This window comes from Gouania willdenowi, chromosome 12, assembly GCF_900634775.1.
Source record: "Gouania willdenowi chromosome 12, fGouWil2.1, whole genome shotgun sequence".
Classification (NCBI taxonomy): Eukaryota; Metazoa; Chordata; class Actinopteri; order Blenniiformes; family Gobiesocidae; genus Gouania; species Gouania willdenowi.
The window spans coordinates 2,491,743-2,518,583 of NC_041055.1; the positions used below are offsets into that span (position 1 = coordinate 2,491,743).

General features: G+C 39.4%; 1 protein-coding gene and 1 pseudogene across 3 annotated transcripts; both read right to left on the reverse strand.

Moving 5' to 3' along the window:
• Window positions 1–26,664, reverse strand: LOC114473189 (metal transporter CNNM4-like). Of its 3 annotated transcripts, none has more exons than XM_028462627.1 (9): window positions 26,126–26,664; window positions 20,443–21,289; window positions 12,415–12,558; window positions 12,207–12,341; window positions 11,823–11,992; window positions 8,381–8,477; window positions 6,834–6,923; window positions 3,299–3,474; window positions 1–1,128 (listed from the first exon to the last, which is right to left on the reverse strand). In XM_028462627.1, exons 1-9 carry the CDS (start codon window positions 26,657–26,659, stop codon window positions 676–678), a joined length of 2,646 nt encoding a protein of 881 aa, XP_028318428.1. In that variant the 5' UTR covers window positions 26,660–26,664; the 3' UTR covers window positions 1–675. The 3 variants fall into 3 exon arrangements, with proteins under 3 accessions (XP_028318428.1, XP_028318430.1, XP_028318429.1); XM_028462628.1 differs by lacking the exon at window positions 1–1,128 and adding an exon at window positions 2,084–2,410; XM_028462629.1 differs by lacking the exons at window positions 3,299–3,474; window positions 6,834–6,923 and having other exon boundaries at window positions 987–1,128.
• Window positions 18,858–18,975, reverse strand: LOC114473877 (uncharacterized; annotated as a pseudogene).
• Window positions 26,665–26,841: the final 177 nt, after the last annotated feature.

The window sequence follows — 26,841 nt, forward strand, 5'->3', positions numbered from 1 at the left end:
CAATTTTTTTCTTCGTTTTCAAACGGGAAAAAATGGTTGATTCTGTCGTAGAAACAAAGACGATCATTTGTTGTTCCAAGTATTTAGAGTCAAATATATTAAAAGGATAATCTGAGTGTTTTTAAAGGTTGGAATGAATTAATGTGGAATGACGTGTTAATGGACTAGGCGGGAATGACACACGCACGCCGTGGACCAGCGTAGCTCTACTCACAGCGGGCACGTGCAGGAGCGCGTGCACGTGGGGTCAGATGGTGCTCTCGGTGTGTGCGTGGCTGATGGTGTGTGTGTGTGTGTGTGTGTGTGTGTGCGTGTGGTCAGATGGTGCTCTCGGTGTGTGTGTGTGTGTGTGTGTGTGCGCGTGTGGTCAGATGGTGCTCTCGGTGTGTGCGTGGCTGATGGTGTGCGTGTGTGTGTGCGTGGGGTCAGATGGTGCTCTCGGTGTGTGCGTGGCTGATGGTGTGTGTGTGTGTGTGTGTGTGTGTGCGCGTGTGGTCAGATGGTTCTCTCGGTGTGTGTGTGTGTGTGTGTGTGTGTGTGTGTGTGCGCGTGCGTGTGGTCAGATGGTGCTCTCGGTGTGTGCGTGGCTGATGGTGTGCGTGTGTGTGTGCGTGGGGTCAGATGGTGCTCTCGGTGTGTGCGTGGCTGATGGTGTGCGTGTGTGTGTGCGTGGGGTCAGATGGTGCTCTCGGTGTGTGCGTGGCTGATGGTGTGCGTGTGTGGCCGTGCTCCCACACAGTTGGGCTGCTCACTGAGCAAAGCGGCCGTCTCCCCAGGCCCGTTCTCAGGGCTGGAGGAGAGCAAGGAGGGTTTGGAGGTGCTGAGGGCGGCGCCCGGGGCGGTGCTGACCGTGGCCAGGGGGGCGTGGTTACCGGAGGGCGGGGTTGCCTGCGGGAGACACTGGCTGGGCCGGCGGCTGGAAGGCGTTTGACTGGGAGCGCTGCGGACGTTGGGGGGCAGCCGCTTCACGGGGGGTGTGGCCAAAGGCAGAGGGGTTCGAGTCCCCGGAGGTGTGATGGGCGGCAGCGGGGCGACGGTGTCGAGGCGGGCGTGGCTGCCGTCTGGAGACTGTGGCGAGGAGTCGAGTCTGGATGCCAGGAGACCGTTCTGGTACTGAGCTCTAGTGATCTGAAACACACGAACACAGCCAATCACAGCCAATCACAGCCAGTCACAGCCAATCACAGCCAATCACAGCCAATCACAGCCAATCACAGCCAGTCACAGCCAATCACAGCCAATCACAGCCAATCACAGCCTTTCACAGTGTCAGGGCAAAATTGTTAGTTATGTTTATTAACATATTTACTCATAGACCTTATTCTTTTTAAGGCTTTAAGTTGAGACTTTTCATTTCTGCTGTCTCATGTTTTCTGCTCTCTTCTCGAGGTCAGCTTCCCAAAACACATCTTATCCCTCAGACACAGAGGCATCACACACTCACATGCCTACACACACTCACATAGTCACATATACACACCCAATACACATCCATTCATACACACAAACACCATACACGCAGACACCTCCAACACTCACGACAATCAGGAGATACCAGAGAACTGGTTGTTTTGACCTAAAGAAGAAACTGTCTCTTTTCACTCTCTTCTTTCACCTCCTCTGTCATCTTTATCTCCTGGGGGGAGGAGGGAGGGGGACTGAGGGGGAATATACGTGATGAGTTAGAACTGTGGGCCACTCGATCATCGGACGTCCGCCCGGGCGGTCACTAATTTTGTCCATCTTTGTACTCTTTTTTATTTAGTTTTATAATAAACCATTTTTATAAAATCATCAATGCCTCGCCTGGACTCCATCACTCAACCAGAGCAATAAATCATGTCTCCAAATGAGGTCAACCGCAAATTTGCCGTGACAACAGCCTATCGCAGCCAATCACAGCCTATCACAGCAGGGCTGTGTATTTTTCTGTCATTTTGTGCATTTTTGGATAATTTGCATGTATTTTTGTTGGGGTTTTTTGTGTCTTTATTTCTGGTGTATTTATGTGTGGGTTTTTTAATTTTGTTTTATTTTCTTTTTGTGTATTTTTCTGTAATTTTGCATGTATTTTCACGTTAACTTAAAGACTTGTAATAAATGGTTAACATATAACATATTAGTGAACTCCTCATCCTGCCACAAACTGAAATAATTTATGAACAAATTTTCATTAAACTCTTTAGTTACAGTAAGTCCAGGTTGGCTTGGTTTTTGTGGTCGTTTTGTGTAGTTTTTTTAAAAATATTTTTGGAGCAATTGTTGCATATTTCTCAGTCATCTTTTTGTGTTAGTTAGTTAGTTAGTTAGTTAATTCATTTATTGTCCACAGTGTGGAGTTTTATCTTTGGTCTCATATAAAAACAACAAGCAGAACAGCATAACAACAACAACACTTACACACAGACATCTTCAGGGCAAAGAAGCAGGACAGCAGTGGCAGTATACAACACATCAACGGGACATGGTGTTCAGTACCCCAATTGCTTTAGGGATAAAGGAATTTTTTAAAATATTACGATTTGCCCTTGGCACTTTGTAACGTCTACCCGAGGGGAGAAGTTCAAACTCCCTATTGAGTGGATGGGACGGGTCGTTTTCTATTTTGACAGCTTTTTTCCTCAGCACTTCCTCGTACATACAACTTACTTGTTTCTGTTTTGTCCCTATGATTATTGAGGCAAGGTTTACTATTCTCTGCAGCTTGCTTCTTCCTTTTATGTTTAGGTTATGGAGTCACCTGTGTGTATTTTTGTTGTTTTTGGAGTCATGTCAGTGTGTTTTTATTGTCCTTTTTTGTATTTTTCTGACATTTTATATATTTTTGGATTCATATGCATGTTTTTTTGCTGTTTTTTAAAGGTTTTTTTGTGTGTTTTCTGTCCTTCTATGTGTATTTTTGTTTGGGTTGTTTGTGTGGTTGATTGGTTTTGTTTATTTTTCAATTCACTTTGCATTTTTGGCAAATTTGTGTTTGTTATTTTTTTTTGACAAATAATTGTCTTTTCTTTTTGTGTATTTTTCTGCAATTTTGTATGTATTCTGACATGTGATAAATGGTTAACATATTAACATATTAGTGTTAGTTTTCATTAAACTTGTTCATGAAAATATGGCAACTTTTTAGTTTACACCAGGTCGTCTTTGTGGTCCTTTTGTGTGTTTTAGTAGTCATTTGTTGTATTTGTTTTTGCAGGTCATATTCTACACGTTAGGATGAACATTAACCACTCACAGGTGATTTGTTTGTGACGTTCTGACTGTTGTCGTTTTGTTGTCACGTTTGTGTAAAAATCACCTTAACAAATTGTAGATCGGTCAGTGCGCGCACACAGAAGTCTGGGACGTACTGCAGCGGCGTTCCTGGGATCTGAGAGTTGCTCCCGCCCACTGAGCCGCTCTCCGGAGCGCGCTCAGTGCAGCTCAGCGACGCCGAGCGGTTCAGGTTGCCTCCGTGCGATGGAGATCTGAACTCTGGGGGGCGACACAGAGCGGCGTGAGGTCACAGAGGAAGAGGAGGTGGGGTCAAAGGTCAAAGGCACGCTCGGCAGAGGTGAAGGAGAAACAGGAACACAGTGAGATGGTGAGTGTCCAACTAGAAGAATGTAGTTAGAGAACAGAGGCGTTTCCATGGAGACAAACATGCCATGCGGTGAATAAAGAGCATCGTTTGATCATCCACTGGCTCTCATTGGTCCGTTATAGTGATGATTTAAAAACGGGAGGGGCTTTAGGTGATGATGGGAGGAGTCAATGAGGGAGAACATTCTGGGAACGGATGCTGCGTGAGTTCTCAGAGAATGAACAGAAAACCTCAGCCAATCACGGCGTCTCTCTGCTCGTTAGGTGTGTCCTCATTGGCTGTGGTCAAACACAGTGATGGACATTAAGTTTAAACCTCAGCACTAACCAGGGTTGGGGTCAATTATAATTTTGTAATTACGTAATTGATGATTAATTACAATGATGTATTTATATTTATAATTATAAAGACAATTTACTTTGTAATTGTAATTGGCATGGAAAATATATAAAACATCTACAATTTAATAAAATGCAAACCAGAGAAACTATGTTACAGTTCTACACATACGTAGTTAATAATTAATACAATGTGTTTCATATAACTACCTTTCACTTCTGTTGAGGATCATTTTATCATTAAAAACAATGTCGTATCAATATACTGACATTCTATCGTACGCAGCGCCCCTCATTGGCCAGTCTAGGTCATGTGACTAAGACTAAACGTCACCCTAAGACACTATATACGTGTAGTTCGGTAAACGTACCAATAGCACCAGGGGTCGTCTGTACGGCAACCGTACAAATAGACACTTTCTTTAATTTTCAACATGGAACACTTTATTTCTCCTAATTTATGTAGTTTCATTTTCATCTTCATATTTCACTAGCTACTAACACAACTTTTAACTAATCGCATAATGTAACGTTTGTAAAATATTATCATTTTATGAAAATCCATCATTGCGTTTTTAAAAACATATCATATTATACTGTATATAACATACCACAACCCATACACCATATCTGCAACACTTAAAAACATTTGTTTTAGTGAAAATAAACATTTAAAGATGGTAATTTAATACTAAACCATCATCATGTACAGCAGTATTTAACGCTGATAAGTACTAACTACATCTGTATTTATCTTTGTGATTTTGAATCCTGGAAAGTAAATCCAATTTTAGATGGAGCTCATTGGTGACTAGAGCTCCTTATGGCACCGCACATGGTCCATGCGGGCACCGTGTTGATGACGCCTGGTTTATACCATGTTATTGGTGATGTTTTTTCCTCGACTGGTTATTGTTTAGTTTTTAAAATTTAAATACTTTAGAAGTTTTTTTTGTACTCTTAACTTTTTGGTTTTCTTTCCTTTAAAAATTCTAATTTTTGGCAAAATCTGAAAGAATTTGTAGAATTTGAATTTATCTCCTGAGTTTTGACTTTGTTTTACTTTGAAACATGTTGAACATGTACAGGTCACTGGTTGTGAGTGAGTGTCAGACTCTCTGAGGACTCAGCAGATATCAGTGAAGAAAGAGTGAACCAGCCTGAACTCCAACTGTTTGTAAAGGAAAACATCTGGTTAAAAACAGGCTGCAGTGACAGGCTCAGACACTAGAGGGCACTGCTCCAGAGTCCCGTCCAGCAAGCGTTTCACACACACCGTAATGTAATGCTCGAAAAATTGATTCAGAAGTAGAAATTGTGAATTTAAAAAATAAAATGTGTGCAGGATTTAATTTTTTGTGCAGAAGAAAAATTGCTGCAAAAAAAGTGAGAAAAACTGAATTTGTAGGTAAGTTTAAGAATGTAAAACATTACGCAGCGGTAGAATTTCTAAATATAACATTAAATTAAAAGGATATTTTTAAAAAAACAGATATTTGTAAGTAGTAAAACATTTTTTTAAAAAGTGTAGAAAAATGGAATTTGTAAGCAAATTTAAAATTGGAAAAGGTTATGCAGAAATCTTGAATTTTAAAATATAACATTACATCAAAAAGGTATAAAAAAACCCAGATATTTGTAGGTAGTAAAATCTTTCAAAAAATTGTAGTAAAAGTAGAATTTTTAAAAAATTAAGCAGAAATTTAAAATTAAATCAAAAGGTTATTAACAAAAACAGATATTTGTAAGTAGTAAAGAAAAAAAAAGAATTAGAAAGGGTAAAAAAAAATGCGAAAAGTTATGTAACAGTAGAATTTCTAAATATAACATTAAATCAAAATTAGATTTAAAAAGCAGATTTTTGTAAGTAGTGAAAAAAACTAAAGTAAAACTTGTAAATACATGTTTTTAAGTTCATGAGTCGATTTGTTTTTATCACCAAATTGCAAAAAAAGTGCATGAGTAGAAATCTGTAAATTAAATTTTATTTTTTTTTAAATTCAAAAGTGTAAAATTTGACGATGTATTAAAGAATTGTATTTGCATGAATTTTAAAATAATAAAGTGTGTGTGTGTGTATAATAATAATAATAATGTGTGTGTATAATAATAATAATGCGTGTGTATAATAATAATAATAATAATAATGTGTGTGTGTGTAATAATAATAATAATAATGTGTGTGTGCATAATAATAATAATAATGTGTGTGTGTGTGTGTGTGTGTATAATAATAATAATGTGTGTGTCTGTATAATAACAATAATAATGTGTGTGTCTGTATAATAATAATAATAGTGTGTGTGTGTGTATTATAATAATAATAATGTGTGTGTGTGTGTGTATTATAATAATAATAATGTGTGTGTATAATAATAATAATAATAATATGTGTGTGTGTGTGTGTATAATAATAATAATAATGTGTGTGTGTGTGTATAATAATAATGATGTGTGTGTGTGTGTGTGTAATAATAATAATAATGTGTGTGTGTGTACAATAATAATAATGTGTGTGTGTGTATAATAATAATAATGTGTGTGTGTGTATAATAATAATAATAATGATGTGTGTGTGCATAATAATAATGATGTGTGTGTGTGTGTGTGTGTATAATAATAATTATGTGTGTGTGTGTGTGTGGGTATAATAATAATGACGTGTGTGTGTGTGTGTGTGTGTGTAATAATAATAGTGTGTGTGTGTGTGTGTGTGTGTGTGTGTGTGTGTGTGTGTGTGTGTGTGTGCTTGCTGGATCAGGAGACAGCAGAGGATGAAATAAAAGAAAATCAGTTCAAACAGAGGAAGAAGAGGAGGAAGAGGAAGAAGAGGAGGAAGAGGAAGAAGAGGAGGAAGAGGAAGGAGAGGAGGAAGAGGAAGGAGAGGCGGTGCCGGCCGTGCGAGTGTTTACCTGGGAAACGAGAGAACACAGAAAACCTCTTTAAGGAGAGGCGTCGAGGAGGGGGGGACTGCACTGAGGGGGACAGGGGGGGGGTGACGGCTGAGAGACAGAGAGACACAGCTTTATTCATTTAGCTTCACCTTCTATGCTTAGCTTAGCCACACGTTGGCGCCCTCTGGTGGTCGCTGTGTTAACGACAGCAGCAACGTAGAATGTGAAAATGAGGGGAAACTTCAAAGTAAAGCTCCTCCCGTCAGGGTTTTTTTTAGCTTATTACTACACGAGTCATTAACTAGTGCTGGAGCACTTTTTCTCATTGAACTATTGCAAAAACGTTGTTAGCAAAAACTAAAACATGTGACTCTTAAACAGCCTGTGATTGGTTAGTGATTGGTAAGTTTCTTATTAACTCATTAGTCGTTTATTAAATGCAACAAAAAGGCTTCAATACAGTATGCAGTAGGGCTGGGCAATATATCTAGATTTAAGATATATTGAGTTTTCTATTTTGGCGATATTGAAAATTACATATCACCTTTATCGATATATTTTATTTCATAGCAAATTTTGTATAAAAATGCTAATTTTAGGAGTCGCTGCTTTTGCTACTTCTCAGAACAGCATGACAAGCTCAGTTTTATTATGTATTATGAATTTTTTGACTTTGTTGTAAATTGCGCTATACAAATAAAGTTGAATTTAATTTAATTGAATTAGATGGATTTCTGAGTGCGTTCTAACACAAACCTTTCCCGAAACATCCACACTAAAGAACTCACTCACACGTGCTGTCTCTTAGAGGACCAGCCAAAAGAGTCACATGTTGCGCAGTTGTTTGTTAATAAATGTGTCTGTGTGGCATTTTGATTGAATTTAACCCAAATTGTCTTTCTGGACAGATTTTATTTTATTTAAAAATATCCAAAGAGTTTGGGTTCATATCACCCAGCCCTAGTTTAAAGTCAGAAAGCCCAGCATCTAAAAAACTATATTAAAGTGTCACAGTCATGCAGCTTCTGCTGTTAAAACTCAACCAACCCTGCAGAATACAACATAACATAAATAATAAAAAATATAAAATCAATTTGAATTTTTTTTTTCTAAAATCCAAAACAAAGTAGAAAATAAATAAATAAATGAAACCTGAATAAATGAAAGCTTAACATATTATTTAAAAAAAAAAAAGAAGACAATGAAGTTGTTGGAATGAAATAAAAATAAGACACATTTAAGTAAATAATAATAAACCCAGGATAAAACTTAAGAACATTATTGCCCCCTAGTGTTGGAGATAACAATAGATAAAGCTGGGCTGGAAAAATTAATTTCCTTCAAAATAAAAGCACAGGTTCTTCTTATTTACTGTCTCCAGTCAAAAACGACACTATTAGACTATAAAGTGCAACAAAAAAAGCATTTAAAAGTCAGTTAGAACTTACTTTTCTCAGCATTTAACAAAAACCAATAAGGTGATAAAGTCGTTGACCAGCAGCTGCTTAAATGTCCCATGTCCCCAGTGGGGGGGGGCGGTCCCTGTGCGGCACATGGTGACTCACCCAGTGACGGCACGCTCAGAGCCATGACACCGTAGAAGGAGAACGGCCCGGTTTCAAACCTCATGTTCTCATTTCCAGCCTCCACCTCCACCCGACCCTGAAACACAGACATCAGGAACCTTCAAAATAAAAGAGGAATCAAACATCAAGGAGACCGAGAGCCACAACCAAACAGAAGTGAGAAGAAACGTATTCATACACAGACAACACAGTGTAAAGGTTCCAGAGACCAAAACCATAGAAATAACAAATACTTGTTCTAATGGTCAGTGGTACTAAAAGCTTTCTGTTGCCCTCCTTTAAAGCAGGGGTTCTCAACACCGGGGTCAAGAGACACTGGGAGGGGGTCACCAGATGCCTTCAAGAAACTAAGAATATTAACAGAACAATTTGAGCCAATTTTTGCTTATTTTTACCCTTTTCTGCAACTACACCAAACTTGCCATATTTCAACCTTTTTTTCTTGCCGTATTTTTTCTCCTTTTAATGCGTTTTTGCTACATTATTCCCATTTCTGCCACTTCATCAAATTTCACTGTCTTTTCTGCACATTTCTTTCTACTTTCAAGACATGTTCAGCACTAATAAACCCTTTCCACCACTTTTCCATCTAATGTCACATATGTTGACCCATTAATGTTGCTTATTTTTGCCACTTTAATCACAATTTGTCATGCCCATTATGTACCAGTTGAAACTAATTGTTCCTACTTTTTTCTGCCACTTTCACGCCAATATTTTGACACTTTGAACCCTTTTTCACCACTTTTTCTCTCCGTTTTTAACCACTCTAATTTGCAACTTTTAACCAATTTCTGTGGTTTTTAAAATCCCATTTCACCAACTTTTACACCATTTTTGGTCACTTTTAACCCATTTTATTTCTGATTAAAACAATAATTTACATCTTAGTTTGAATATATACTATTGCCCAAATAATTATAAACTACCTGGCTAACAGTGTTTTAATGTATGCTTGATGATATTTTCGTAATTTAATAAAACTAGGTCAGTGCCCGTAGGAAGTATGTATAGCTATAGAAAAGTGGGAGGTTCAATAGCTTTTTCATGAATGGTTAATGAGGTTGTGTTTGAAGGTGGGACGTCAGGGACATTTAGGTTTGTTGTGAAACGTGTATTGTGATAACTATTGTGTTTTCATATATTTTAGCTTATAGCAAGGACACTGTAGGGAGTTGAACCCCATCTATTCTCATTCCAGTTTGTTGTTCTCACGGATCCGGATCCGGATCAGACTCGGTCTGGACTCGTTTAGTGTCATTAATCCACAACACTCAGTTTAGATGCACAACATCATGATGACATCATCACTGAGTCCATCAACTCTAGAGGTGGGGCATGGGGGTGGGGCTTCCAAACAAATCTGACATTGCACACCCTTGAACCAAGCAGCAGCCATGTTGAAAGTCTCAGATCAGTCTGATCCTGATCCACAGAGATATTTGAGGTACACACACACACACACACACACACACACACACACACACATACACACACACACACACACACACACACACACACACACACACACACACACACACACACACACACAGACAGAGATTTCTTGGTTGTATAGAGAGATGTGAGGAGCCGAAACAGCAGTAAAAAGTGCAGATCTCTACTTCTGAGAACAGCCGGCAAAAACAGACAGTCACCAGCTAACACGATCACCAGTTGGTCCAAAACATTTTTACAGTTTACTGCAGCATCACACGTGTGTGTGTGTGTGTGTGTGTGTGTGTGTGTGTGTGTCACTCGGCTCCTGTGACAGGTAAAGAAACACTTTGACCTTTTATAAATTTTACATCCTGCATTAAGTAATGCGCTCTGCTTCAGGAGACACCTGAGGGAGAACCTGCAACCCCTTCACCTCACCGTGAAGAACGACTGAATCACTCTCTGACCTTCAGAGATGTCCAATCAGAGTGAAGAAGAGAGCAGACATGGGCAGTGCTAGCCCTCAAAAACAAATGCACAAAATGACTCACAAAAAACAAAACTACAACAAAAACACATGAAGGACACAAAATAATTCAAAAAGACACTAAATGACAACCAAAACCACAAACATGACTCCAGACAAAGGAATACACAAAAATTACTGAAAACAAATGCACAAAAGGAAATGGTAAATACACAAATACTGAATAAGCAAAATGACCCAAAAAAATACCAAATATCAAGAAAAAAATGAAGGGAAAATTACTCAAAATGACTTCCAAAACATACAAAACTACAACAAAAATACATAAAATAATTCAAAAAGACACAAAAAGACAACCAAAATGTAAAAAAGGACAACCAAAACAACAAATATGACTCCAGACAAAAAAAACACAAAAATTACTGAAAATAAATGCACAAAAGGAAATGGAAAGTACACAAGAATACGCTAAATGGCCAAAAAATATGGCACAATATGATTCCAAAAACACACAAAATGACATGATGGGAGTGGTCATTATTCTAAATGCTGACCTACTACACACCTCTGTGATGTGAGAAGAGGAAAACTGAGAGCGGCGCTCCAGTTTCAGCCTGAGCTCAGTTCATCCACACCTCAGGTGTCGGACGCACACACACACACACAAACACACACACACACACGCACACACGCACGCACACGCACGCACAAGTCTTAAGCTCCGTGTGTCAGCACTTCCTGTAGATCAGGAAGCTGCCACAGCCACAGAAACTTCCAGCGTCTCCAACACTAACTCTGACTTTTTACACTCGTACAGTTTGTTTGAGTCTTTATCAGGTTATACATAGACTGCTTTGTCTCTTCAGTTTGTCTGTTTTTGTAGTAATTATCTGTGTTCTGTGGAGCGCGCAACTGCAGTTAAATATTTAAGCTTGAGTTCAAACAAGAGTTCAAGCTAGTTTGAGCTAGAGTTTAAATGACAAGAGTTAAGGCTAGTTTAAGCTAGAGTTCAAACTAGAACTGGAGTTCAGGCTAGTTTAAGACAGAGTTCAAAGTAGATTTTGAGCTAGTTTGAGCTAAAGTTATGGCTGGTTGTGTGTATGTTGTGTGTTTGTGTATGTGCGTGCTCGTGTGTGTGCGTACGTTGTGTGTGTGTGTGCATACTAAGTGTGTATGTGTGTGCATACATTGTGTGTGTGTGTGTGTGTGTGAATAATATGTGTGTGTGCGTTGTGTGCTCGTGTGTGAGCGTACGCTGTGTGTGCTTACATTGTGTGTGTGTGTGTGCTCGCGTGTGTGCGTACGTACATTGTGTGTGCGCTCGTGTGTGTGCATTGCATTGTTTGTGTGTGTGTGTGTGTGTGTGTGTGTGTGTGTGTGTGTGCGTACGCTGTGTGTGTGTGCGCGCGCGTGTGTGCATTGTGTATGCGCGCGTGTGTGCGTGCATTGTGTGTGAGCCCGTATGTTGTGCATGTGCATGCGTGCGTGTGTGTGTACCTGCAGGATGAGGATAAAGAAGTCCACTGGTTTCCCTCTCAGATACAGGAAGTGATGTGGTGAACGTTTGTCGTTGTCGTTAAACTTCAGCTCCTGGACCACATCTGGATGTCTGAGGATCCTCAGCAGGACTTTCTCTGTGATCTGGCATGGACTGAAGAGGTTGACCTCTGAAGGGGCGGAGACACGAGGGGTCAGGGGTCAGAGGTCAGCGCTTCTCAAGCTCACTCACACCAAAGACTACAAAGACTTAAAGGGTTTGGGAAAGTTTCAGGAAAGATCATCATCAGTGAAAGTAACTGTAATGATTTGTTCCTCTGCAGATTTTGTCGACTGAAGTAGTTTAAGTTTATAAAGTAGAATGAATGTAAGGATAATTCCCACCTGTGGCCAGGAAGCGATGAGCGGCGAGCATGAGCTGAGGAGAGATCTTTACTTTACTGTCACTGTCTTGTTTGAAGGCTGAGAAGTCCCTCTTATTCTTGTTGGGATCCACTTTCTTCCTGTTCCTGTTATCAGCTGTTAGAGAAAGACATAGTGCTCATATAATAACATAGATCTGTAAACACATAGATCATGTCCTCTGACTAACTGTAAAGATCCGACTCATCCAGGATCTCTGACTTGATGATCTCCTCAATGACGTCCTCTAAAGTGACCAATCCCAGCACCTCGTAAAACGGGTCACCCTCGCCCTCGTTGTTCACCTTCTGAACGATGGCCAGGTGGGATTTACCTGTACACAGAGGACACGCCCCTCAGTTAGCCACCTGAACACACACTTAGCTTGTTTCTTTTCATGGGCTCAGTTAAACCCGACTCACTCATCAATAACACCCCAATAATTCAGATTTATTCTTATATCATTAGGATGCAGGAGGCACAACTAAGATATCAAAATGTGTCAAAAATTCAGCCAAGGGGTGTTTGTACGTTTGTGATTTCTAACTTTTATCAAATTTTTTTTGTACAAAAATGTTCCATTCATTTTTATTGTGAATTTCAACATCAAAGATTTAACGACTTCAACTTTGAACTTCAGCTGTTCAACCATTCAACTTTTAAAATAATCAGCTGTCTGATGAATAAAGCTAGGCTAATGCTAATGCTAGGCTAATGCTAATGCTAGGCAAATGCTAATGCTAGGTTAATGCGAGCTAATGCTGGGTTAATGCTAGGCTAATGCTAAGTTAATGTTAATGCTATGCTATTTCTAATTTTAATGCTAGACAAATGCTAATGATAGGCTAATGCTAGTATTAAGCTAATGCTATTGCTAGGTAAATGCTAGGTTACTGCTAATGTTAAGTTAATGCTCGGCTCGTGCTATTGCCAGGTAAATGTTAGGTTTGCCAGGTAAATGTTAGGTTAATGCTAATGTCAGCTAGTGTGCATGCTAGGTTGCTGCTAATTCTAGGCAAATGCTAGGCTAATGCTAATGTCAGCTAGTGTGCATGCTAGGTTGCTGCTAATTCTAGGCAAATGCTAGGCTAATGCTAATGTCAGCTAGTGTGCATGCTAGGTTGCTGCTAATTCTAGGCTAATGCTAATAATAGGCTAATGCTAATAATAGGCTAATGCTAGATAATGCTAATATTATGCTAATGCTTGGCAAATGTTAACACTAGGCAATCGCTATTACTAGGTAAAGTTTATGGTTGCTGCTAATGCTAGTTTACTGCTAGGCTAATGCTAAAACTAGCAAATGCTAATGCTAACAAATGCTAATGCTAGAATAATTCCAAAGCTAGTTAATGCTAATGCTAGGCTAATGCTAATGCCGTGTTCAATGATGCGGGCAGGCACCTGCATCCATTTGTCTTCATTACTATAGATTATATTTATTATTTACATCTATTATCAAATCTCAGTTCGTTTAAAAATCACATGTTGTTGGTCGGTGATGAGTTGATCGTTTAATAACAGGCGGTTCACTGAGAAATAGTGCTCCAGGACTAATTAATGACTCATTTCTAATGGATGACGTATGTTTCAGTTGTCTGAAGCTAAACGGGAACATCTTCCTCCTGCTGCTGCTGCTTCCAGCTCGCCGTTTGATCAGTGGGAGGATTTAAACCGCCGCCGTCTTAAAATAGCTGAGAGCAGAATTAGAGCTTTGCACAGAGAGAAAGAGAGAGAGAAGAAGGCAGATGCACAGAGATCAGAGATCGACAGCAGGACGAGCATGCAAACGTAAATGTAACCCAGAAACTCACACTTTAATGACTAATAACATTAATAAATAATCAGCAAAGGTCTACTTTACTGTGATCATAGTTTTTTTTGTTTTAATCAAATCTCCTTCTGACACTGAATACAGCCTCACCCACATGTTTTAGGACAATATCACACATTAATACCATATTTTTTACTGTAAAACAAGTGAGCTAAATGTTAGCTTTAGCAAGTGTAGCAAACGGCTGGACGTCTACGCTGCTCTAACATTGTTGATAATAAAATATTTAAAAGTTAAACTTGGTCACACTGAGGTACAAATACAGATCTCTACCACAGAAAAAGATCACGTTCCATACAAAACACATTTAATGAGTCTTTAAAGTAGTGTATTTCAAACTTGGGGTTGTGAGCCCATGTTGGGTCGCCTGGAATTCAAATGGAGTCACCTAAAATTTCTAGTAATTGATAAAACAAAATTATACGTACATACAGTACATACATACATACATACATACATACATACATACATACATACATACATACATACATACATACATACATACATACATACATACATAAAATATCTGAGCTCCCAATCTTTTTTGAGTTGTGACCCCATTTTGATATCACAAATGTGTTTATTAAAGTGTGTTACAAATACAGAGTCGGCAGGATTAGTGCACAACAGTGACAAGATATTTTTATACTGCATTTTATTTAAACTAGATTTATATTTGAGAAAGTTTAAGTAGGGCCCAATAAAATCCATTTTATTTTTCCCCAAACTCCGTTTTTTCCACTTGAATTTTTTAAATTCCGTTTTTTTTAGAAATATTTATCATTTTTTAAAGAAAATATAACTCCTGTGAGGAAACAAAATAAATACTAATAAATAAAAAAAACAACTCATAATTAAACAAAAATGTATGTCAAAAATAAAGAAAGATACAATTAAAAGGTAGATATAAGTTGTAGTGACAGATTATTCTGACTGCTCCTTTTTAATTATTAAGTATGAGAACAGCATTAACATCACCTGATTTCCTCTCAGGGATCAATTGAAACTGATCAGGTTTATTGATTAAGTTTTGATCAACTTAATCTAATTTAAATGATCCTGTCTTCTGTAGCTCTGATGAGATGTTGTTAGAATGTAACGTTCTAATAACGTTGCTCCAACTGACTTTTATTTTGTAAACCAGAAGTTGCCACTGAAACAGTTGTACTTGAGGTAGCTAGCTGACTGTGAATGTGTAGCTACGAGGTACGGACAAAATGCTGGAATAAAAAGAACTAAAGGACGACACAGACTGCGTTATTCTTAGTCAGACATAACAGATCGAACACTGAGCAGGTGAAGATGATTAAAGCTGATCACGTTTTCACGGAGCACCGCTGCGCTACACGAAAAATGGGCGGAGCTTCACAGGCACAGCAAAGTTAAACAGGCACTTGTGGCTCTGTATTTAGGAGTCAGTCATGATTTACGTTGTTTTAGACGGTGTTTGTGGTGATGTAGGCGGAGTTTAATGCAGCCAGGACAGGAGGAGGGAGGGCGGTGCACCTAATAAGTGGTCCCCGGAAACATTTCCCCATTTAAAAAAAAACGTTCTTTGCCACACGATGACGGCGTTTCAAGCCGATTTTGTCCATTTCCGCATTTAACCGTTTTCATTGGTTGATTCCGTGATTCCGTTAATGCAGATTTTATAGGGCCCAATTTAAGTTTAGGATACAGTTATTTGATATTTATTGTGTGTGAAGTGTATTTGAAAAAAATAAATAAAATTCTAATTTAAAAAAAATATAAAATCTTCTAATCCATTTTTACCTACATTTGTTTTTTAACCCATCATTTTCCCTCTAGTGGTCAAAAGTTTTTATTACAGTTTTCCCATTTCGTCGAAAAAATACAATCCTCAATATAATGTACATAATATACAAATATTGTAAGTGCCATAAAACACAGTGATTGTACAAAATATATATGAATTCATTTTTTGTTCTTTTAAAAGCTGGAGTCATGTGACCATTGTCTTCCTTTCAAGGCTATGTTATTGAGATTTTTTTATTAAATAGTTTTCCGCTGCTTTGATTCTAACATATTACTGTTAGTTTCATGTCACAGGTGTTAGTTCTACCTCAGGTGTGTAGAATAAGTTTTCAGTGAAATGGTCCCAAACTTTTGAGACTTTAGGTTGGTTCTTCTTCTGTTGAGCAATTCTTCTTCACGATGTAAATGGTGAAGCGACACTGCACCCAGCAGTTCATGTTATGGTACTGCAGCAAGTATGAAGCAGAAAGCGGCCACCAGCCTGATTTCATCATGAATTTACAACATTAAACAACATGTCGACGCACATTTTTTTAATCAACATTAACAATTATGTCACTAATAATTAGCTGGGTTTCCATTACAGATTTTCGCAAAATAAAAGCGATATTTCTAAATGTCGACAAAGAATAATTGCGCTTTGAACGTGTTTTCATTGAACGCTGTTTTGGTCAGGAGCCTCGAAACTCCTGTGAAATCGCATCCCGCGAGACTTCGCCGCAGGAAGACGGACGCTCCAAACCTCCGTATAACACTCTGTATTACTTTGCTGTTTCACGCCTAATGTGGCAATAATCATTTTTAATTTTATTTAAGTATAACGCTAAGAAATGTCCCAGTCTCTTCATCTGTCCACATGAACCGCGTCATGTTTACTCGGAGAGAAGTGGTCATGTGACTAGATACGTCACGTCCTGTGACGTGTATTTATAGAACAAGTGTTTCCATATTGAAACATCTGAAATTCCTCCTCATGAAAGCGTAAAAACTTTTTAGCGTTATTTGAGTGTTTTTCCGAAATTCAGGTGTATCCATTACCAGTTTATATTGCGCTATTTAGATTTTGCACATTTCCGGGGTAATAGAAACACAGCTACTGTTGCATTATTGTATATTACACACATTGTGGTTAGCAAAAATCTCTAGAAGGTCTATATATTAAATTCTATTTTTTCTTTTGCCTCCCCTGGCAACAATCTCAAACTCTGACTATGGCTGTGTGTGTGTGTGTTGTAAATCAGATTCCTGCCGTTAATCCACGCCGTGAACATAACAGAGAACTTTCCATCCTATCATCCACCACACGGCGCCGAGTTAGAGCTGATTAGTCTGTAGGACAAAAGCCTCACACGGATTACAGCGGTCAGAGAGGAGGCCAATCATCGCACGCACGCACGCACGCACGCACGCACGCACGCACGCACGCACGCACGCACGCACGCACGCACGCACGCACGCACGCACGCACGCACGCACGCACGCACGCACGCACGCACGCACGCACGCACGCACGCACGCACGCACGCACGCACGCACGCACGCACGCACGCACGCACACACACACACACACACACACACACACACACACACACACACACACACACACACACACACACACACACACACACACACACACACACACACACACACACACACACACACACACACACACACACACACACACACACACACACACACACACACACACACACACACACACACACACACACACACACACACACACACACACACACACACACACACAAGCTGATTAGATAATTTGTTCAGGTCACACGAAGGTTTGTGCAAATGTTTGTTTATGCAATTTACAGATTAATGATTGGATTAATAATCAGATTAATAATCAAAATGATCAGATGGTGACATTAAGGGAAACCATTGAAAATACTGAGTGATTCACTTACACTGATGACCATCCATTCAACATGCATTCAACATGGATCCAACATGCATCCAACATCATGCATCCAACATGCATCCATCCAACATGCAGCCATCATTCATCCATCCAACAGACATCCATAGGACCATCATCCAACCATCATCCATCCATTCGTTCAAATGTTAAATAAGGTTTGTGTATTGATGCCAGTGAGATTGATTTGTTTGTTTTCATGGTAATTACTTATTGATGCAGACACGCACACACACACACACACACACAGTATGTTACTTTGAGTTTAACAAAGTATTATTTATTTATAGGTTTTTTTCTGCTTATATCTAATGCATTTTTATTTGTTGTCATTTTTGGGGTGTATTTATTTTTAGTTAGTTAGTTAATTAGTTTTCCGGCAGGTTAGTTGGTGTGACCTTGTGTGACCTTGTGCAGTTTTTGACACTTTGTCATTAACTAGAAACCCTGTATGACTGTAATAGTGTTGATAACTAGTTGGTAAATTATTGATAAACATTGTATTTATGGTTGGTTAGATTTAGCATTACCAGTTAACCACCATGTGTGTAGTTAGTTGGTTTGTTAACTATTGTTGTCAAACAGTTAGTGAATCGGGTATTGAGAGCGTATCTTTAGAGTTGATTAACAGTTAGTTATTGACCTCAGGTAGTCAGAAAGTTATTGAACATGTTTAGTTTCTAACTTCTGACTTCTCTTTGGTTAATGATCATAAATTAGTAACAGATGATTTAGATAGTTAGATACAAACCTGGAATAGATACTTGGTAAAAAGAAGCTTTGGGTTAGTTAATATTTATTAATAGTAATAATGCATCAGTTTTATATAGCGCTTTATCATAGACACTCAAAGTCGCTTTACAGAATTAAGGCATTATTCTTTCACTCCCCACTTAGTGGTGGTAAACTACTATTGTAGCCACAGCTGCCGTGGGGCAGACTGAAGGAAGCGAGGCTGCCATAGTGCGCCATCGGCCCCTCTGACCACCACCAACACTCACTCACACACTACAGTCATACCAGGCAATGTAGGTGAAGTGCCTTGCCCAAGGACACAATGACAGATACCACTGGGGTGACTGCCACCCCACTGTGGCACCTGGAATTCTCAGTGGTCTCCCATCCAACTACTAACCAGGCCCAGACGTGCTTAGCTTCCGAGATCTAACGGGATCGGGCAATGACAGGCTGGTATGGCCACATTATTGACCTCAGGTAGTCAGTCAGTTGGTTAGTATGGGTGTAAGAAAAAATTGATTCGGCAATATATTGCGATATTATCGCATCGATCCAAAAAAAAAAAAAAAAATCATATTTTTTATCGAAAAAGAAAAAAAAAAAACATTTAATTGCGCAAACATCTGCATAGCACGTAAACGTCCGGTCACTAGGTGTCAGTGAACGCACCATCAGACCTTGTTAAACTAAGTCACTCCTCAATGCATTTTAGCTTGGAAGTTGAATGCATATGCTAATGTTACGTTAATTCTAGTGCTAGCTAATGCTAGGCTAATACTAATCTTAGCGAATACTAACTAGCGCTAATGCTAACTAATGCAAATTATAGTTTTATGCTAGGTTAACGCTAGCTAATGCTAACATATGCTAATGCTAGTTAATGCTAGTTAGTACTAATGCTAATGTTAATGCTGGACTAATGCCAATGCAGTGCTCAATGACGCGGGCCAGCACCTGCTTCCACACTTGCGCTTTCTTCAGGAAATGCAAATATCATAGTTTTATTTGTCTCCATTACTATAAACACTACATTTTGATTGTAAATTTCCATAAAACATACTGGGCACTTTTATAGATGTTAGGTTGTATCTCGATACAATAGTGATATCGGTCCGATATCAGCCAGGAAACGAATATCGGATTTTATCGGACTGCATCTCAAATCTCCGATATCAGTTTTTGTCCTCGCCCTCAGTTGTTCCCACCATATACGGACAGTTAAAAATAACTGAAGTGAACTTGAATTGTTGACTATTGTTCTCTGTTTGAGTAACATCACTTGATCAAATCCTTTCCAACATCCCACACTACAAAATAAGTAATAAAAGTATTTATGATTCATGCTGATATCGCATCGGATTGATATCGGTATCGACCAATACTCAAGGCTGCTATAGCGGTATTATATCGGAAGTGGAAAAGTTGGGACATCCCTAATAGATATGTGGTCACTTAAAAAAAAAAAAAAAAAAAAGAACTTAAAAACTACAGAATAAGAATTTAGGGAAGTAAAAGTAAAACTTTTTTGAAATATGTAATTTGACAGTTTGATAAACATACCACTTGTTTTTGATATTTGTGCTTGAATTACATTTAGTTACCATTTACTTGATCTGCAGTTTTAAAAGAAAAAAAATGAATAAATTGTATTTCATACCATTTCGTACTTGTAAAGGTGAAGTTTGTAATTATTGATATTGTGATGTATCGTGATATATATCGTATCGTTTAGCATCAGGATGTATCGTATCGTGGCGTTCAAATCGTGAATCGTATCGTCAGATTCATGGCAATGCACAGGCCTACTAGTGAGGGAGTGTGTTTGGTTCCTGTTTAGTTATCAAAGGACTAGTGAAAGCTCTCGTAGTGAACTAGTGACATCATGTGTAGTAACTACAGTAACTAGCGGAGCTGAGCTGTGGGGCGTTGCTCACCTTTCTTGAACTCCTCCAACATGGCGTCCAGCTTGGTGTCATGGAACACAAAGTGCACCGGATGGTTGTAAAACTTGGTGATGGTCTTCAGGGTGGTGCAGTCGTCTGGGTCTACGAAGGCCAAGTCCTTGACGTACAGGATGTCCACGATGTTGGAGCGCTCATCATCGTAGACTGGGATGCGCGTGTAGCCGCTCTCCATGATCTCAGACATGGTGTTGAAGTCCAGGACGGCGTCGGCCTGGATCATGAAGCAGTTTCCCAGCTGAGTCATCACGTCCTCCACCGTCTTGGTGCGCAGCTCCAGCGCCCCCTGGATCATGTTCAGCTCCTCTTTGACCAGGTCGTTGTACGGCTCCGTCACCTTCAGCATCCCCACCAGCTTCTCCCGGTTGTAGACGGTTCCGATCTCCTGGCCCAGCAGCACGTCCAGCAGCTTGCTGACGGGGAACGACACGGGGAAGGTGAGGAACATGAAGAACTTGGTGACCACGATGGTGTTGGCGCCCACAGCCAGCCCGTGGCGGGAGCAGAGGGCCTGCGGGACGATCTCCCCGAAGATGACGATGCCGATGGTGGAGGCCACCACAGCACCCAGGCCTGATCCGATCAGGTCGTCCAGCAGGATGGTTAGGGTGGTGTTGACCAGCACGTTGCCCAGCAACAGGGAACACAGCAGGTAGTTTCCCTTGCTGCGGATGGGCTCAATCTTCCGGGCGTACTTCTTCTCCTTGTCGGTACCGCAGCTCTGCACGATGCGTAGCTCCATGGGGTCCAGCGCCATCAGGCCCAGGTTCAGACCGCTGAACATGCCCGACAGAACCAGCAGGCACGAGATCAGGATCACCTGCACACACAAACCCATCAGGCTAGTTTAAGCTAGAGTTTAAACTACAACTAGAGTTCAAGTTCAATTTCAAGCAAAATTGAGCGAGAGGCTAAATTTCAAGCTACCTGGTGACAAGAGTTTAAAACCTGATGGAAAAGCATACAATCAGCCACACGGTGAATGTAGTTCCAGGGAGAAAACTACCCTGAAGCACAAAGTTCTGTGAGGTTTTGGTGGAAAAGCAGCAAGAGTTTCAAAGTAAAACAGGATGAATAACAAAAGCAGCTTCAATGTTTCAAGGACTTTAAATTCTATAACAGAGGAGAGATATTTAAGGGGGTATGTTACGAATCTAGATGACCTCTTATCGCACTAACTTTCAGGATTAAATCAGTGTATGCTGGACTACAAACCTCGCTAACGTTTTACAGAGCAAAATCACCATAGAAACTTATGCTGAGCGACTAGCCTGCTCGCAAGCAGCTTTTTCTCTGGCTAGGATCTTAGCGAGTGCTAAAGTCCCGCCTCCTGACCAATCAGATCTTTTAGAAAGCAAGCTCTTCCAATAAAAGGAGGACCATTGTGAACACGTCAATGTGTGGATCTAATCTGATGCCGACAGGAGAGAGAATATTTAGACATTGATCAATCCTTTCATTTACTGATGATATCCTTTAGGAAACATAGAGATTTATATCTGATGGACTGATAAAGTAAAATCAAGAAAATAAATCAGCTGATAAAGCCTGCTTGCACCGGGCGCTTTCACACCGATAAATTATATAATTCATGCATTAATTCATGTATTCTGTGGTGATGCAAAGAGCCTGTAGATAATATAAAATATAAATATATTCCACCTTATGATGTAGGCTGTACATGATATATGAACGTAGCATCAGAGACAGACAAGTTAAAAAGGATAAAGTGAAACTGATTCTCCATTTATAATCTCGCTAATTTAAATATTATTAACACTAGGGATGTAACGATTCACTCAACTCCCGATACGATTCGATTCACGATACTGGGTTCACAAAATGATTCTCTCATGGTTTATTTTACAAAATGGGAATGTAAACAAATATTCCTTTATTTTTTAGGGGGAAAAAAACTAGAAAATACTGTACTATTTTCCTTTTATATTTAATTGTCAAAAGAATCCCTTGATAAACTATTCAAAATGCAATTTAACTAAAAATAAATCTTGAATGAAATAAATAAAGGAATAATACAAATGAAGAAGAAGCCTATTAATTTAAATTCTGGTTCTATAGTAAACAATGCAAAACTACATAATAGTTCTTTTTCTTTTTAAAAGTGCAACTGAAAGTGTATTTTGTGCCTTAACAATTGGTCTTTAAAAAAAAAAAAAAAAAACCAGTCTGCACTGTATTTACGTCAGATATTTGTTTGGACCAGCAGAGGGCACTGGTGACCCAGTGGTCGGTTGGCATGCAGCTAATCTAACAGTGAAGAAGAGATGCTATGCTAGCAGACAGAGCTAATAGAAAAACGTGACTTTTACAGATATTCACGTAATATTACAGATATTCTTCCTGTGCTAAAGGGGTAAGGAATCATTTATGAACATATTTAAGAGTAGAAGGCGGCCAGAAAGAAAGTAGTAACAGATTCCGCCCGCCGCCTACACTTTTTGACGAGAAGGATAAATATATTAAAAAAAAAAGTAAAAAAAGTTGTTTAAAAAAAGTACTGCGATTCAATTTTCACAGCATCGATGTGAATCGTGATACCTATGAATCGATTTTTAACTGTCTTTCGATTAATCGTTACATCCCTAATTAACACTCATCAATTCCTGCATGAATTACTTTCTGCAGCATCAGTGTTGTTTTTTAACTGAATTGTGTATTTTAATTCTTCATATTTTTAAAAAATTATTCCTCATTTGTGACGTTCTACAGTTCCTTCGTGTGATTGGTTTGACACTGTAATATCCGCCCATGTCACTACAGCGTGCCGGGTAACCAGACTGAAATTAACACGCTTACCTCAGCTTGTTGTGATCAACCTTCGTAGGACAGCTTCTGTGTGACAGGTATTGTTTGGTTGGGTGAATCCCGCTAACGGAGATTAATCCAGGATATAATTATCTAGATTTGTAACATAGGCCCTAAGTGTCCAGATGTAAAGGTTTCATGCAAACATGACCACAAACACACACTTCATGTTCCCGGTTTCTTTGTTTTCGTCTAAAACGGGTTCTCAACTGGTCTCACCCTGGGACCCACATTTTTCCACGGTCATTAAATCAGGACCCACTTTTTTTTTCTTTTTTCAGAATTCAAGCAATTAAATTTAGTTTTTCAAAAAAAGCTGTTGAAAACATACACATATAAATAAAATATTTTTGAAAACATAAATCTATATTTTTTCCTTGCTACATGCATTTTACAGCATGCTTGTCAAAAGAAAAGTTTCTTTTAAAATAAAAGACAAGTCCAACATGAGAGACATTAAGTATTTGTTCATTTTTGACCAGCTGTCCACGACCCATCCAGTACAGGTCTGCGACCCACTTTTGGGTCCCGACCCACCAGTTGAGAATCAATGGTCTAAAACAATCTGTATTATAAATATCTATATTGTATTCAAGTATATTACATTGTGTTATGGATCACCTGCAGTGACATGAGCAGAGCTCTCTATTATTTGTTTACATTTATTTTCATGCATTTATTTAACTGTGTTATGTATATACTGTAGGTATACTGATGATGTATTTATGTAAATGTAAATTTATGCAACCCATGAAACATTCATCATAGATCTATGGATATTTCCGTTGTGTCCGTAGATGTTGCGAATCACCTGCAGCCTACCTATCTATAATAGATCTTCGTTATGAATCACCTGCAGCCTACCTATCTATAATAGATCTACGTTATGAATCACCTGCAGCCTACCTATCTATAATAGATCTGTTATGAATCACCTGCATCCTACCTATCTATAATAGATCTGTTATGAATCACCTGCAGCCTACCTGTCTATAATAGATCTATGTTATGAATCACCTGCAGCCTACCTATCTATAATAGATCTACGTTATGAATCACCTGCAGCCTACCTATCTATAATAGATCTACGTTATGAATCACCTGCAGCCTACCTATCTATAATAGATCTGTTATGAATCACCTGCAGCCTACCTATCTATAATAGATCTACGTTATGAATCACCTGCAGCCTACCTATCTATAATAGATCTGTTATGAATCATCTGCAGCCTACCTGTCTATAATAGATCTATGTTATGAATCACCTGCAGCCTACCTATCTATAATAGATCTGTTATGAATCCCTTGCAGCCTATCTATCTATAATAGGTCAAAGTAGATGTTGTGAATCACCTGCAGCCCATCTATTTATAATAGATCTATGTTAAGAATGCAGCCTATCTATCTATAACAGATCTATGTTATGAATCACCTGCAGCGTATCTATCTATAATAGATCAAAGTAGGTGTTAGGAATGCAGCTTATCTATCTATAATAGATCTATGTTATGAATGCAGCCTATCTATCTATAACAGATCTATGTTATGAATCACCTGCAGCCTATTTATCTATAATAGATCAAAGTAGATGTTATGAATGCAGCTTATCTATCTATAATAGATCTACGTTATGAATCACCTGCAGCCTATCTATAATTGTTCTTAGTTATGAATGCAGCCTATCTATCTATAACAGATCTATGTTATGAATCACCTGCAGCCTATCTATCTATAACAGATATATGTTATGAATGCAGCCTATTTACTTATAATAGATCAATGTAGACGTTGGGAATGCAGCTTATCTATCTATAATAGATCTACGTTATGAATCACCTGCAGCCTATCTATCTATAACTGATCTTAGTTATGAATGCAGCCTATCTATCTATATTAGATCTATGTTGTGAATCACCTGCAGCCTATCGATAACAGAATGCAGCCTATTTATCTATAATAGATCTATGTTATGAATGCAGCCTATCTATTAATAATATATCTATGTAGATGTTAAGCATGCAACCTATTGATCTATAGTAGATCTATGTTATGAATCATGTGCAGCCAATCTATTTATAATAGATCTATGTAATGTTGTGAATGCAGCCTATCTATCTACAATAGATCTATGTTGTGAATCACCTGCAGCCTGTCTATCTATAAAGGATCTATGTTATGAATGCAGCCTACCAATCTATAATAGATCTATGTTATGAATGCAGCCTGCAGCCTACCTATCTATAATAGATCTATGTTATGAATGCAGCCTGCCTATCAATACTGGATTTATGTTATGAATCATGTGCAGCCTATCTATTTAAAATAGATCTATGTAATGTTATGAATGCAGCCTATCTATCTACAATAGATCTATGTTGTGAATCACCTGCAGCCTGTCTATCTATACAGGATCTATGTTATGAATGCAGCCTACCAATCTATAATAGATCTATGTTATGAATGCAGCCTGCCTATCTATAATAGATCTATGTTATGAATCATGTGCAGCCTATCTATTTATAATAGATCTATGTAATGTGATGAATGCAGCCTATCTATCTACAATAGATCTATGTTGTGAATCACCTGCAGCCTGTCTATCTATAAAGGATCTATGTTATGAATGCAGCCTACCAATCTATAATAGATCTATGTTATGAATGCAGCCTGCAGCCTACCTATCTATAATAGATCTATGTTATGAATGCAGCCTGCCTATCAATACTGGATTTATGTTATGAATCATGTGCAGCCTATCTATTTATAATAGATCTATGTAATGTGATGAATGCAGCCTATCTATCTACAATAGATCTATGTTGTGAATCACCTGCAGCCACATGGGCAGCAGTGAGCCCTTTTCCTCGAGCACGAGCAGCCGTCCGTCGTTCCCATCAAGGCGCGTCCACCGGCCGTTGCCGTCCCACGTGCACGCGACATACTCCTTCCGAGGCTCGCTCTTGCGCAGCGGTTTGACGTGCACGAGCAGCAGCCCCGAGGTGCCGCGCACGCTGACGTTCATGACGCCGTCCACGCCGATGTCCTTGGTGAAGTCCGCGCAGTCCTCCTTCACGTCCTCGGTCAGCTCCGTGAAGCGGACCTGCGCCCCGGTGCCCGCGTGCAGCTGCAGTCCGTAGAAGCGCAGCCGCACCGAGCTCTGCTCCATCACCGTGATCACCCCGTCCTCACTCAGCCCGGTCGGCTTGTCGCTGCCCTCCAGCCGCATCCCCAGCACGCGGCTCCCCTCGGAGCTCCCGGACCCGCCGGAGGCTCCGGTGCCCGCCGCAGCGTCCGCCGGGCGGCCGCTGACCGCACACAGACAGAAGAGCACCGCGAGCTGCTGGCCGCTCCATTCTGTCGCCATGTTTGTGTGACCTGTAGCGTGACGTCATTACTCATGTCCGAGAGGACATGCGCCGAAACCCCGCCCCTCTGATTGACAGGTGGGGATGTAAACAAACACAGCCCCGCCCACTTTTTTACTGTAAACAAAACCAATTATTTACTGTATGTCTAAATAAATGTATATCTCAAAAAATATATCAT